This window comes from Rhagoletis zephyria, unplaced genomic scaffold (assembly GCF_001687245.7).
Source record: "Rhagoletis zephyria isolate East Lansing unplaced genomic scaffold, Rhagoletis_zephyria_1.1 Rzeph_scaffold_00122, whole genome shotgun sequence".
Lineage (NCBI taxonomy): Eukaryota > Metazoa > Arthropoda > Insecta > Diptera > Tephritidae > Rhagoletis > Rhagoletis zephyria.
The window spans coordinates 337912-352329 of NW_016157206.1; the positions used below are offsets into that span (position 1 = coordinate 337912).

General features: G+C 30.8%; 1 protein-coding gene across 5 annotated transcripts in view; it reads right to left on the reverse strand.

Moving 5' to 3' along the window:
• Nucleotides 1-14418, reverse strand: part of LOC108379226 (transmembrane protein 64) — a 33478-nt gene that overhangs the window by 12057 nt on the left and 7003 nt on the right. For 2 of the 5 annotated variants that reach the window (XM_017635563.1, XM_017635557.1), the window contains 3 exons: nucleotides 9387-9510; nucleotides 4635-4799; nucleotides 604-3175 (listed from right to left, as the gene is read on the reverse strand). In XM_017635563.1, coding sequence (XP_017491052.1) covers nucleotides 3059-3175; nucleotides 4635-4799; nucleotides 9387-9510 — 406 coding nt within the window. In that variant the 3' untranslated portion in view covers nucleotides 604-3058. Of the gene's footprint in view, nucleotides 1-603; nucleotides 3176-4634; nucleotides 4800-9386; nucleotides 9511-14418 lie in introns of those variants that run through there. The other 3 variants (XM_017635572.1, XM_017635580.1, XM_017635586.1) reach the window with 3 other exon arrangements.

The following is a 14418-nucleotide window of genomic DNA, read 5'->3' on the forward strand; positions in this document are numbered from 1 at the left end:
TATTATAATATTCACAATAATTTTAATGAACAATTTTTTTCATTTAATATTTATGAAAATATTCATTCTATAACATAAACCATATAAATCAAAGTTTCACACTTTATATAAAGTTCACAAAAATTCAAACAATTTTCATCAAAAATTCAAAATTTTTATTCAGATTTTCTAGAGAATTTTTGAGTATGTAGTTTTGTAGCCCGTTGAATTTTAGCGTTTCTTCCATATAAAAATTTACACCCTCCACAAAAAAAATCTAAAAAAATAACGGTAATTTCCAGGGACTTGAAACTTGCGCTATTGAACGGGCTACAAAACTGCATACTCGAAAATTTTCTAGAAATCCTTAACAAAGTTTTTTAAATTTTGATGACAATTTTTTGTTTTTTTTTTGTTTTAACTTAAAAAGTGTGAAAAAACTTTGTTTACTTTATTATTTACCTTCATGGTTTATGTCATAGAATTACCTATATTTTCATAAATAATTAATGAAAAATACAGTAGAATTCGGTTATAACGACTTCCAAGGGACCGGTGAAAATATGCCGTACTAACCGGACGTCGTATAAGCAGAACTGCTCTTTTGAATTTGATTTTTTTTTGTTTTGTATATTTCTGCTATACAACATTTTTGCGCACGTAGTGATTAACCAACTGACATTTCAACTATCGAGTGCACATTACTTAAGTATTTTTGACGAACAAAAATGCAATTGACGTCTGTCGAAAAAATTCGAATGCAAAATTTGCTGTGGACTAACCGCTATCCACACTAGGCGTCTTCAATGTTCAGCCACTGCATAACATGTAACAATATGTTGTGCGAAGCTTCTAATTTTCTGTAAATTTTTAAGTCTTTCGTCGATTTAACCGGACAATTTATTCATAAATTTCGTCGCTTAAAGCGGAGTCGTATTAAGCGGATGTACTTTCATAGTAATTTGTATAAAAATCAAATTCTAGGTTGTGTTTACGTCATTATAAGCGGTCGGTCGTTATATGCGGTCGTGTATGGTCATATAAACGGATTCTACTGTAACTGTGAATATTATACTAGAACCATGATACAAAAACTTCAAGGAAAAACCACTGGGAGGCAGCCTGAACATTTTTGAAGTTTGCTAACATAACCAAAATGTTTTCAAATTTTCAATCTCACAAATACGTTCTCATTATTAGTCTCAAATAAAAGAAAATTTGAATAAGTTCATCTATTTGTTGTTTTTTGTTTTACTGTTATTTGGCCTTTGAGTTGCTCTCAAAATTTCAATTTTATAAAGTAGACAAACTTCAAAAAGTAAATGATGGCCGAAGAATTGAGCGATCGGTTTTACCTTTAAATATATGTATCATGACTAAAATTGAATTTAACATTGCTCTCAGAAGAACCATCCTATAAAGTCAAATTGGATTGTTTTTTATGAATTGTCAATCGTTTATTTATATTTTTTGGCATTATAGTACCTTAAAATAGAGTCGCACACATCTTGTTAAATACACCTGGACTAGAACAACGTGTACATTTACATTTGACACTGACTGTATGTACATACATACATAATTTTTAAAATGCGAGTGTCAAAGAAGAGTCTGTCAGAAGCCTATTAAAACTGATTAACTAGTGTAAAAATTTTGTAAGAAATAGTCGCAGTTTAGTTTGGTTTTCAAACTCAGACCTTTTTTTTTAACATTTCTAGGGATTAGAATTTAAAAGCGAGTTTTACAGTTTTTAGATATGCATACATACATATCGTCGATGTTTCTGCAAAACCGCCCATCGCACAATTGCAAAACCGCCTATCTTACGGCACTCAAATTTTACAGGAGAGCGAAAAACGGTTTATTCTTTGAAGGCATTGCCCTGATAGGCGGTATTTTCTCTAGCTATTATTTCACAAATCTGTTTTAATAACGATTTTTATGCATAGCTCTTGATGCCTGGAGTTCAGGGTTACCAAATCTCATTTTTGCCACAATGGCGATTTAAGCGGTTTTGAAACTGGTCGATGGGCGGTTTCGCAAAAACATCGACTACAGTATAAAAAGTATTACAAAATGGAATCAAATATGTAAGAAGGATATATCGCACACATTCATACGCATGTATGTATGTATATACATATGTACAAATATCTATAATTTTAAAAACTAAATTTATAATATAAAATGAAATGCAATATCATATTGTTATGTATTAAATAGATTTTTGAACAACCGTGAAGCATTTTACTGCATTTTTAATTACAAAAACAGCTGCAATTTCATAGATGTATGTATGTATATGTATAATTTAATAACATCCTTTTTTCTAATGATCGGAATTACTAATCTTAGAATCGAAGAGGTCAAAACAAAATAGGTTGCTTATGTTACTCTGTCACAGCTGAGCTATTATTTGTTATCTCGAAAGCATATTTTTGTATACCCAAATTTTTATAAATATAAAATTAAAAATACACATTACATTTCGGGTGTTAATACTTGTCTTTAATGTTAAATAAATATGTAGGCTTAACTTGTAAGAAAATTCAGGATTTTAATTGAACAAATGTATTTAGATACTCCATATGTATGTATATTAAATATTCTCATATACAGACTACATTAATTTGGCTTGTAATTTATTTAAGTAAATATACAAAATTTATTAACATATATTTTTTTTTTAATTTCTACAATAATTCTTGATGTATACTACTTCTTACGTATGTATGTATATGAATGCATTTCCAAATGAAAAAATAAATGTTTACGTACATAGTATATTACAAAAACACAAGCGAGCAAATATTTATAAAATAGTCTTTCATGTACATATGTATGTTTAGTGAACATTTGGCGTTTTTTTTTTACATGAAAATGTCTAGGAAGCTTACAGGTACGTCCTATATACATACATATGTAAGTATGTTTATTATGCATACTCTTAAGTTGGCAATAGCCAGCCTTGATTTCGAGTTTTCGAGTTGATTGAGCATTCAAAATTTATAACAGCGCTTCTCGTTCTTAAAAGGAAAACATGAATAGCAGTGCTTCTTCTCGTCGCACATCACAACAATCACACATCGATCTCGATTAGTTTTTCTTCGTTGCTAAGATCGGAGAGCAGGGTTTCAGCCAATTCTTTGCGCGCTTTTTGTATCACCCACACCATGAGCCCCACCCCGCAGATGACCTGAAAGGAAAAGGAGGAAATCACAATATTAATAAAATAAAATAAAATTTAATGCATAAAAATTCAATAGTGAGGAAAAGTTTTTTTTTTTTTTATAAAATATTGCTATATTTTAAATTCACTGCTGAAGAGATCTATTCCATGAAAAAGAGTATAGCATAAAATTTTAATCAAAATAAAGCGTTTTTTCCTATATAATTTTTTCCATAAAAATATATGTACTATGTATTTTTGTATCAAATAGAATTCCTATTCCCCGCTGCTTTTGGAATTAGCGACTGCTGTAGAATGACTTTGCGTAGCATATCCACAGGCGGACCAAAGAAACACCCAATGCAGCAGTTGTGTATTCATATATGTATGTAACTGAAAAGCACGAGCTCTCAAACTGTTTTGCCTGCTGCTTTTGTATCGCTAATGGGTGCAAGAAAATCGCTAATTTGGGAAAGTGAAATTGTTCTAAGAAAATTCTTTTCCAGCGAAATATATTTGTTTCATATATTTTGCAATTTAAATGCTATTGCACTACCTTTACAGAGTATGAATGCATGCACAACTGGCTGCTGTCAGCGGGATAAACAGACATTAAACGCCTTTGATTTATGGCTTAACAAATAAATACTTGGCAGCTTTGCGAAAAAAAAATTTAAAAAAAAATCAGAAAGTAAACAATGTTGAGCCAGCTGTTTGTATGGGTTTATTTTCTTTTCGGTCAATAAATCTACAAAAGTCTGTTAATCTGCCTAGTGGGTGTGGAGGGCGCATGCAAATAAATTTGTAAATACATACTATGTATGTTTATTTGTAGTTTTGGATTTAAGGGTCTTTTGAGCTTAGCAGTGAAATAGTTTGGGTAAAAAAACTAAAATACATATGTACATATATGGACAAATCTAAAAAATAGGTACACTTTCCAAGAAAAATTTTAATTTTTAAATTTGTGAGCACACCTTTGTTTTATATATCATTTTATTCGTAATCTCTTAATAAATCAAAAGGTAAAATTGTGAAATGTGTAGTTACAGACTTTAAGCTAATTGCCATTTCGTTATTTTTTGATGCACACTTTTCTTACCTACTCCATATAAAGTGTGCACATAGGTGTTTAATGCCCATTAAATTTCAAATCAGAATATGGCTTGCTTCAATAGTTATAATATAATTAATTGTGCCCCTCTTAAAAATTGCATAAAAAATTCACTCGTTTTCATTATTTTTTTTTAAATTTCAACACCTATAATTCGAAAGTTATGCAGCACATTGATCCGCATTTTTTTGTTTTTGAGGCTTCAGGTATACGTCAATGAATTATATCCAAAAGTAACCAGCTTTATATAGTTTACAACAGTGAAAATAAAGCTAAATAACACAAAGGTTACCTGTTTTTTAGATTTGCCCATATACATATATTGAAACCAAAATCCCTAAACAAATTTTTAATTTTTTTCTACTGACTTACCTCGAGTCCGAAACTAATGTACCCCGACACCGCCGCTCCACCATGACTGCTAAGCACTTCCTGCATGGAACGCAGCGTCGACCCCAAGTACGCATTGATCATTTGCGCTGGCATCAGTCCTAATAGCGAGGCTGTGTGATAGACGCGCGGATTAATGGCACTGACCTAAATGAAAATAAATATGTTTGTCGACATAGACAAGGGAGAATATATAATTATAAGATGGCAAAGACAAGGAGATAAAAGAACGAATGAAAGTGACATTTTTATCAAAACCAAAAAAAAAATGTGTTAAAATGAGAAAAGATGTTTGCTGATGGTGGGGAAGACATGTGACAAGTAGAAAAAGGCCAACATGATTAACTTATATCCCAATAAACACACACACACACACGCACGGTACAATCAATCAGCCGTCATCTCGTCGCACAGGCAATTAGTATGCAAATGTTGTTTACGACAAAGTAATAAAAATTCAAATTCTTTCCGATGTCGTAAAAGGCTTACTACACAAATGAATAAAAATAAGAAATTAAACTGAAATCAGAAATACANAGTGTTTTTACTCTCTAGAAAATAATTTATGCAACCTAACATACGCGGGTTTTGCATTTTGTTGATACGCGGTTTTGTACTTTAAACGACGATATGATAAAACTAAATAAAAGGAACAGTCCAGCACCTTCGTCTTGGTCTGCAGGCTGTATCGGAGATACACTGATATCGATAACTGAAATCGAAAATCGATAACTAAATCGATTATAAAATCTATCAAAAAATGTATAACAAAGTCGATAAAAATATCGATAACAAAAGCGATAACAATATCGATAGAAAAATCGATAAAAAAAACCGGTAAAAGAACCGACCAAAATATTGATGACTAAACCGATGAAAATATCGACAACAAAGTCGATTAATATATCGATAGTAAAAACAATACATAATAATATCGATAACAAAATCTATAGCAAAATTGATAATAAAAGCGATAAAAAAATCGATAACAAAAATCAATAAAACAACCGATAACAAAATCGATAAAACAATATCGATAAAAATATTGACCATTATATCGAAAAGTTCCGAAAATATCGATAGCAAAATCAGTAACAATATCGATAACAAATCGATAAAAATTCAGATAACAAAATCGATAATAAAGTCGATTACAAAATCGATAACGAAGTCAGTAAAAATATCGATATCAAAGTCGATAAAAAATATCGATAACAAAATCGATAAAAATATCGATAAGTTTCGAAAATATCGATAGCAAAATCAATAGCAATATCGATAACAAAACCGACAAAGTATTGATTATTATAACGATAAGTCCCGAGGATCCCGAAAATCTCTTAAGTCTCTGTGCCTCTATATATCCTTTTCTCTACAACTACCTTTATTTTAATCTTTCTTCCTCTATCTTCATCTATACTTTTATCGGTATTCTCATCCTCATCTTTTTCTTTATATTTATCTTTGTTTTTATTTTTATGTTTATCATAATCTTCATATACACATTCCCCTTCACCTTTGCCCTTATATAAGCAAAGTGTTTGAATTTACCTTGGTCTTCATTTTTGCCTTTATTTTTACGCAACTTTGTTTTTGCTTTTATTTTTACCTTTGCCTTCATCCTTTTCTTTATCTATGTATGTACGTACTTACCTTTACTTTTATTCTTGGATTGGTCGATTTCTAAGTGTTGTTTCACTTCAAAAAGTTTTCGCGTATTATGCATATAAGTTTGTGTTCATATATATACAGTATAGATAATTAGATACCATTCGGAAAAAATTTCACTTGCAGTAATTTTTACGTGGTAAGTGCTCCTCTATTATTTGGTTTCATAGGAATTCGGATTCCTTCCTCATTGAAGTAGTAAAGAAATTTCGCTGTACTGTATAAATAATATCGGTGGAGAATTGGGGAATACTGAAACCTTAAGTGAAAATGAAGTGTTTTATGAAGACTAACTGCCTTATGCATTTCTCCTCAAGGCATATCTGCGAGACATGTAGTAAATTTTTTTTTAATTTAAAGTCATGTTTTCACATTTTATTTACTGACTTTACAATTTTTTAACGGTTGGCATAATTTTTGCATTAAAATAGTGCAATATTTTAGCTGCTATTAATTTCGCACAGAAAAAGTAATCATTAGACCTAATGTGCAAAGGTAAAAAAATTATAGCCGATCTACTTTTTGCCAAGTTTTAACGTATGTATTATTTTTGTTGTTATTGAACTTTTGTTATTTTTTTTATAAAAAATTTATTTCATTCTTTAACAAAACCCGCGTAATCCAAGTTTCCAAATTTGTGTAATATTAAAAAAAAAATTCAACAAATTTTCGTGCAATTTTCGAACTTTTTAAAAATTCTAAAAAATCAATCGAAATTTTTAGCCATTTAAAACTTGTACTATATTCTACTAGAATTCAATGCGCCACAAAACTGCATACTCAGAATTTAATTATAAAACTCGAAATTTTAACGAAAATTTTTTGATTTTATTATTTTTTTTTAATTGCATAATTTTTTAAGTTANCTTTTTAAAAATTCTAAAAAATCAATCGAAATTTTTAGCCATTTAAAACTTGTACTATATTCTACTAGAATTCAATGCGCCACAAAACTGCATACTCAGAATTTAATTATAAAACTCGAAATTTTAACGAAAATTTTTTGATTTTATTATTTTTTTTTAATTGCATAATTTTTTAAGTTAGTGTCACTCGATTGGTACATTTGTACAGATTTGTACATTTTCATATTGGGCTATTGGTAAAAAAATGGAACAATTTTGTTTTTTGTAGTCAAAAGATTTGTACAATACAGCGATATTCTATTGAAAAATTTCAACAAATTAATTTTCGTGATTGACATAAAGAAAAATACTTTGGGTGTTCAGAATTCTTCAATGGAATGCAAGTAATTACATTTTTGGAGGTATTTTCAAATCGGTCTAGCTCACGTAATGTTAATATTTTTCTGAAATATTTTGGGCGAAAGTCTTGAAATATAATAAATTGTATAATTCCGGTGGAAAACCGCAACTTTTTTTAGTGATGCACCCTAATGTACAGACATACTTACATATATCACGTACATATTGCACACGCTTCCTTACAAATTTTATTTTAACAATAAAATCACAACTTGTGCGAGAAAGGTTGTGCGGGTATTTTGCGCCTGCTTAAAAATATATATCGATTTTTTAAGTTGTTATCGGCTTATAAAGTAACCGCTTGCCACATTGGATGTGAACGTTAAATTGCATAGATAAATTTTATAATATGAAGTAGTTACGCTTACTAGTCGTGTAGTAGAATTCGTTAAGTAATAAACACACAACGCAAACACGAGCCAGAATTGGCAAACTTCATTTTTTTAATTGTTTGTGCATTTAAGCGCAGCTATTAATTTTTATATTTTTTTCTTAGCAATTTTAGGCATAGCAACAATCCAAAGTTTCACACAGGTAAAACGAGTTTCAACAACTCAAATCAAATATTCGTACTACATACATACATACATACGTATCGCAGTCGTTATAGATTACTAACGGTTTGCGTATCTAACTGCAATTTAATTGTAGTAAATATTGTACTTGTAATTTAATGTAATAATCGTTAGTTCAATAACAATTTATGACATGTGTACATACTAATTATATTTGTACGACAATCAGATGACTATTGCGAATGAAGTGTTTGCTAAATTGTCTGTATTGTACTGCATGTAGCAATTGATTTCGTTTAGAAATTTCGTTAATATTTAAATACGTATTTGAGTAAATAAGGTAGACATATCATAATAACTGGTTTAAATTGTCGTCTGCAAGGATATTGGGGCGGACCTAAATCTATGTTCTGCTTTAATTCGAGTAATTTAAATTTTTTCTTTACATGGTATGCATACGTATGTATGTAAACTAATGGTTCCTTGCAAAATGTTTCGTTTCGTTAAGTCTGCGCTTTAAATGTGAAATAAGTTAGTAACAATGTCTAACATCAGAAAAGAAATATCGTTAAACAGTGGGCTAAATAGCTTATTTTTAGATTAAAAATACATATACTTAATCCACAAAATGGTGTTTTACTTTTACAATTTTACAATACCCGGTAACTCATATCTGCATTGGCATATTTTAAATTAATAAAAAAATAAAAAAATAGAAAATTAAAAATTAAAATACCTTACAGAACTTTTACGAGGAAAGTTTTACAAGTAGTCCGTGAAGGCCAAACCATTTTTCGTGTTAAAAACATAAATCATGCCACTGCTGAACTTAAATGATAAAGGTAATAATACTATTCAATAGATATAAATACAAAGTCCAGCTTTTGTTCTTGAACAGGATGCATTCCAAAACGTCAAACTACAAAGCATCAGTCCATTTTATTTCTAAACATCAGCAGATTGTATTGCCAAATGTGCGCAACCGTGCTTAGAAGCTAGCTTTCAACTACATAGTAATAGTTTATATTTTTTAAATTTTGAATTGTGTCGTTTTTGCAGACCATCATCGATGTGCAAATATCAGCATGGGAATTACACAAAATTACAGATGTTGGATAAGCAGAATAGATTCCCAACTACCAAGGAGCATTTAAATGTTGGTGGGATGAGTTAAAAATGGAAATAAAAGTATGTATAATTATGAATACTTATGAATGAGTTTGTATGTATGAAGGGGATGCACTTTTAAATGGATAAAAATAAAAACATATTTACTCACAACTTACCGCAAATATTGTGTTTTGCAAGCCAAATGGAATGGGCGTTAAGCGTGTGAATAACACTACTTTGAATGCTTTAGGCCCCGATATAACGCGCAATATAGATCGACCAGTCTCGTTTTTAATTAGTCTGAAATTGAAAAAAAAAAAATATACATATAATTAAAATTAGTATGTGTGTTGAAACAATAACTACATGTATTGGGATATATGCAGATATATCTGTGGCATTTTGGTAAAACAACTTATCTCGAGTTAGACAATTTTATCTTTAAATCAACATTTCATAGGGTTCCCAAACAATATTTTAACAATTAGCTAGCCATAGGTGTAGTTTAAGATGCCCTTTTAATAGAAATTTTATAAAAATTTTAAATTTTTGGAGGGAAACTTATTCCATTTCAGTCCAACTTCAAACCTCCTACTCACTTAAGTTGTTTTAATAAAATTCCACAGATATACATATGTATGTATATTTAAATTTTTGAATCACAAAACTTGTATAAACAAACATAGCTAAAAATATCAAATTAAACAAACAATAAAAAAGGGGCTATTTTGGCGAAAAAAAAAGAAACCGCTAGCACACATTTGCTTATTCTAGTTTTATTTCACCTTTCGTGCTTTTTATTATGAATTTCAGGCAAGATACGCCCCAATACGCGTCAGTTTGTAGACATTATTAAGAAAAAAGCTGAATAATTTAAAAGAAAATGGTCTGTAAGGAAACGAGTAATGTCTGCGTCCAACCAAATCTACGTATCCACATACATATATACATATATGCCTACTTGTAAATAAGTATGTATGTATATACTTGCGTAACCTGAATGAAGGTCACAGACAATACTTAAATTTTATTAGCTGCTTGGGGGTGAAATATACATATGTACATATGTTGTACGTATGGTGCGCAGATATCTATGAATTTTATAATTTTTTGGAAATTTTTTTCTGCGTTAACAAATCCGGTGGATTTTGCATGTTTTTTTTAAAGCACTAATTTTTGAAAATTTTTTTTTATGTCAAGGAGTAAGAGTGGGTTAATGCCAGTATTTTTCCGTGAAAGGAAATAACATTAGCAATCAAAACCATTTGGTTTCATATCAAAATATTGCTTCTGTCGAAAGCGCTACGATTAATTTCCATGAAGTGTTTAAAAAGCACACTGTGTGCCGGTACTTGGGAAGTCGTAGACCTTAGCTCAAGTGTATTCAAACAATATGAAAGACACATACACATTGATTTTTAATTGATTGCACAAAGAATATAAATGAAAGCAAGTAAGTACTTACATGAACATTTTTATTGAAGAGACCATTGGAAAAGGATTGGCTCTGATTGTTCGTGGATAAGATATGGAACACACCGGTTGCCTACAAATTGAGTCAAATTAGGAATAAATGCAGAAAAAAGCGGTCTGCGTGTTTCCAGCATTTAGAAGACTATGACACTCAGTCTCTGGAGATGGATAGGTTGTGCAATCTTCAGTTTCGCTTTTCATGCTGTTTTTCCGTCTTTATTTAAATTCGTTTTGTTTGTTCCAACTAATAAAAAATACGAAATCAAGAGATTCACTATATAAAAGTAGTTGGGTCAATACATCTTAAGGCTAACAAACTAATTATCAATCCTGAAAGATAACTCTTTCTTTCTAACTGATCGTTTGAGCAAGCAGTTAAAAAGTATTTAGCACCTTTATTACGTACTAATGAAGCACATAAACTAAAATATATGTATGTATAATGTATACGCATTTCGGACACATTTTCCATAAAAAAGAATTTTGTTCACTATTTTGCCAAGCCTTAACTTTCCACTAACAACGACGGCTTTAGGTGCTAAGTTCATAAATATAGATCGCGTGCCTTTTTAGAATTTTACACAAATACTGTTAAGTCTAGTGTTAAGTGTTCACAAACATGTCATTGTGATTAAGTGAAGAGAATATAGAGATAAGCATAGCAAACCTGAGTAAGCTATGACTAAAAATAATAAAAGTATATGTATGTATATGTATAAACTAAATACATATTATTCAACGGAACGTGCGAAAAACGGTAGCAGCTTCTATAATGGATGAACTAATGGGTTTATCAACTGAAGTGTCTGTATGAATTGTTGAAGGACATATAATTAAGCTGACCAACCGTCCTCCTTTGAGGAGAATTGTAATCCTCAAACGTGATTTGTCCTCTTCCTTTTCCTGTTTTATAGCAGTGATGAAATTTTCAAAAAATTTCGTTCAGAATATTAATATTTTCTAATCGCACACAATCGTTGTATTTAAAAGGAGTTTACATTGTTCAGCTTTCAGTTAAATGATGTAAACTTTTGATGCAACTAACCGCCTATAAAAGTTGAAGAATGTACTCGACTTTTAGCCTTAATCAATAATACGGCTTTCCCACGCCACCCAAAGAACGTAGTTCGCTCTCACATTCGTAATTCGCACACCAATTACCCTTCTAATTAAGTAATTCGCCATATTAAATTTTGAGGACGAATTACCTCATTTATTTTTTATCGGAAATTTATGGAAACCAGTTCACAAATCAAAACTGCCACTTTTTCTGAGTACGAAAAGTAAAGTTGATACATGTGTACATTACCAATTTAATATGGAAATTTATAAATTATTAAACAATTACTTATATTTTGCATGAATTTTGTAACGAAGAAAAAAAAACACAGATATAGAGAACTGTCAAATCGAATTAAGAATGCGCCCGTGGGAAAGGGGTGATTCGCGAACGTAGTTGCAGGAGCAAACAAAGTAATTCACGTTGCCGTAGGAAAGCAATATTACCCTTCACAACACTGAAAGACTATCTAACGACGCGTCTTCACAGGCGAAAATTATTGCCCACCATATGTCATTTTGTTTGCCAGATATGTATAAGTTTTATCAGTGGCAATATTTGTGTGTGGAAATTTTTCATCTTGATAAAAGCATTTATAAGATGGCTTAAAGCAAGAATGTTCGTTGAATTGGGGCGCAACAATGCTTGAACAATTTTTAAAAATGTGTTATTTCACATCCAAGTACATAATCCAAAATAGCACAGGCCCAGCGGCGGATCCAGACTTTTTTTGGGGGGTGTTTTGCGGGAAATTTGCCACTTGTATTACATATATATATATAACTAACCTAGCGAATTTATTGCCTTAAAATGACCTATTTGCTGAGAAGGAAATACTCGCAAAAAAATTTGTATTTAAATTTTAATAGGTGTCGGTGGGCATTTGAAATCTTCTATGTAAATAACATGTAAAAAAATTTGTTTTCATTACAAATTTTATAACTTTTGAACCATAAAAGGGACAAAAGTTTTTTCTAGATATATTTTTGTAGGGCATTAAATTCTCTAAAAAATTACCCTAAAGTTCGTTGTCTTAAAGACGATTAAGAGTATTAAATATGTTAATGAAATTGCTGAACGAGGTATAGCGTTGATACAAAATTAAATTCGAACTTTGACGAAAGACTAAGAACAAAAGCAATTTCTTTTGCAAGTTATACGATTAGAATTAAATAATTTATAAAAAATAGTCAAAACTTGCGCGGTCTTATAATTATGCAACGCAGTGTACTATTAACTTGTTTGACTTGTGTTTAACGAAGCTTTGAATTGTAAACTTATTCGTTATTTATGTGTTCAAATAAATAAATTAAAAATTTTTTGTGTTTTCAATATCGAGAATTTGTCCTCCAGGAATGTTAAAATATTCTGGTCACCTTACATATCTGTGTTCGTATGGAACAGTAGCTTATGTCGAAAGGCTGGCTTTAGTATAATGCGGCATTTGCAGCACACGATTGCGAATGGGTCACTGGCGCCGAGCCGTTGAAAAACTTTTGGCAAATAAACGTGCATTAATAGTTCCGATACTAGCAAGTCAATATTCTTATTAAGTCTCATCAAAAAATTGTTTGTCGTTTAAAGAATGAAGGGAATGCCGCATTACACTAAAGCCAGCTTGCCGATATAAGCTACTATTCCATACGAACACCGATATAATTAGTTTGAGAATTTTAAATATAAAGCCATAAATTGAAGCTTTAGTTAGCAGAAATATGTACATACATACATATATCGTCGTTTAAAATACAAAACCGCGTATCACGATAATACAAACCAGCGTATGTGAGGTTGCATAAATTATTTTCTAGAGAGTAAAAACACTCATTTCAAAATGATTTTCTTTTTTATAAAGCAATCGCAGTTCTGGCTAATATATTTCAGGACGAATGAATAAGGATTGAGCCAAGAGCTTGTGTGAGCAAACCAAATTTTTGGCTGCAAATGTCAGTTACGCGATTTTGCAGAATGACGATCTGTACTTGCATATAAAAACCTAGGGAAATTTAAGCAGAGCTGTTCCTTTTTTTTAGAAGGGAGCACCTACAGTTATATGCTACGAACAATAGTTTATTGGAAACAGCTTATTCACGGAATGGGCTTGTTTCAAACGGCTATCAGAACCAAGCTATCAGTTAAAATTGGGATAGTTATCCTCTTTTAAATAGCGCTCTTTGACAAACAAAATTATTGATTAAAGTTTGGCTACGCCGTTTATTGTTCTTTTCGGTGAAATGCTTGTATTGCCTGAATGTATTCCATTAACAAACTAGGATGGTCTAGGTACTGCTTAAAACAAAAGCAATCGCACGAAATTTCCATTGAGGATATACGCTAGGAGTGTTCAACATGATTCATTCAGTGGCTATCGAGATGATAACAAAGTGCTGACAATATTGCATTCACTATAATAATAGATATACCTAAAATGCTAGTGGTAGGTAGAGAGTAGTTTGATAATTTTACAAATTCGTTTTTATTCTTATCAAGTTTACAACAGAATAATAAAAAATTTGACTGACAAGAAACCCAGCAACAACTACTGTGCGCTCAAAAATGAGCATAGTAGGCTATGTATCAGTAGAACCGCTTTATCAAACGTAGAGCAGTTGATACCAGGCAGCTAATTCTTAAATGAAAAATATTGGTTAAATAAATCTGTATATATGTTTATA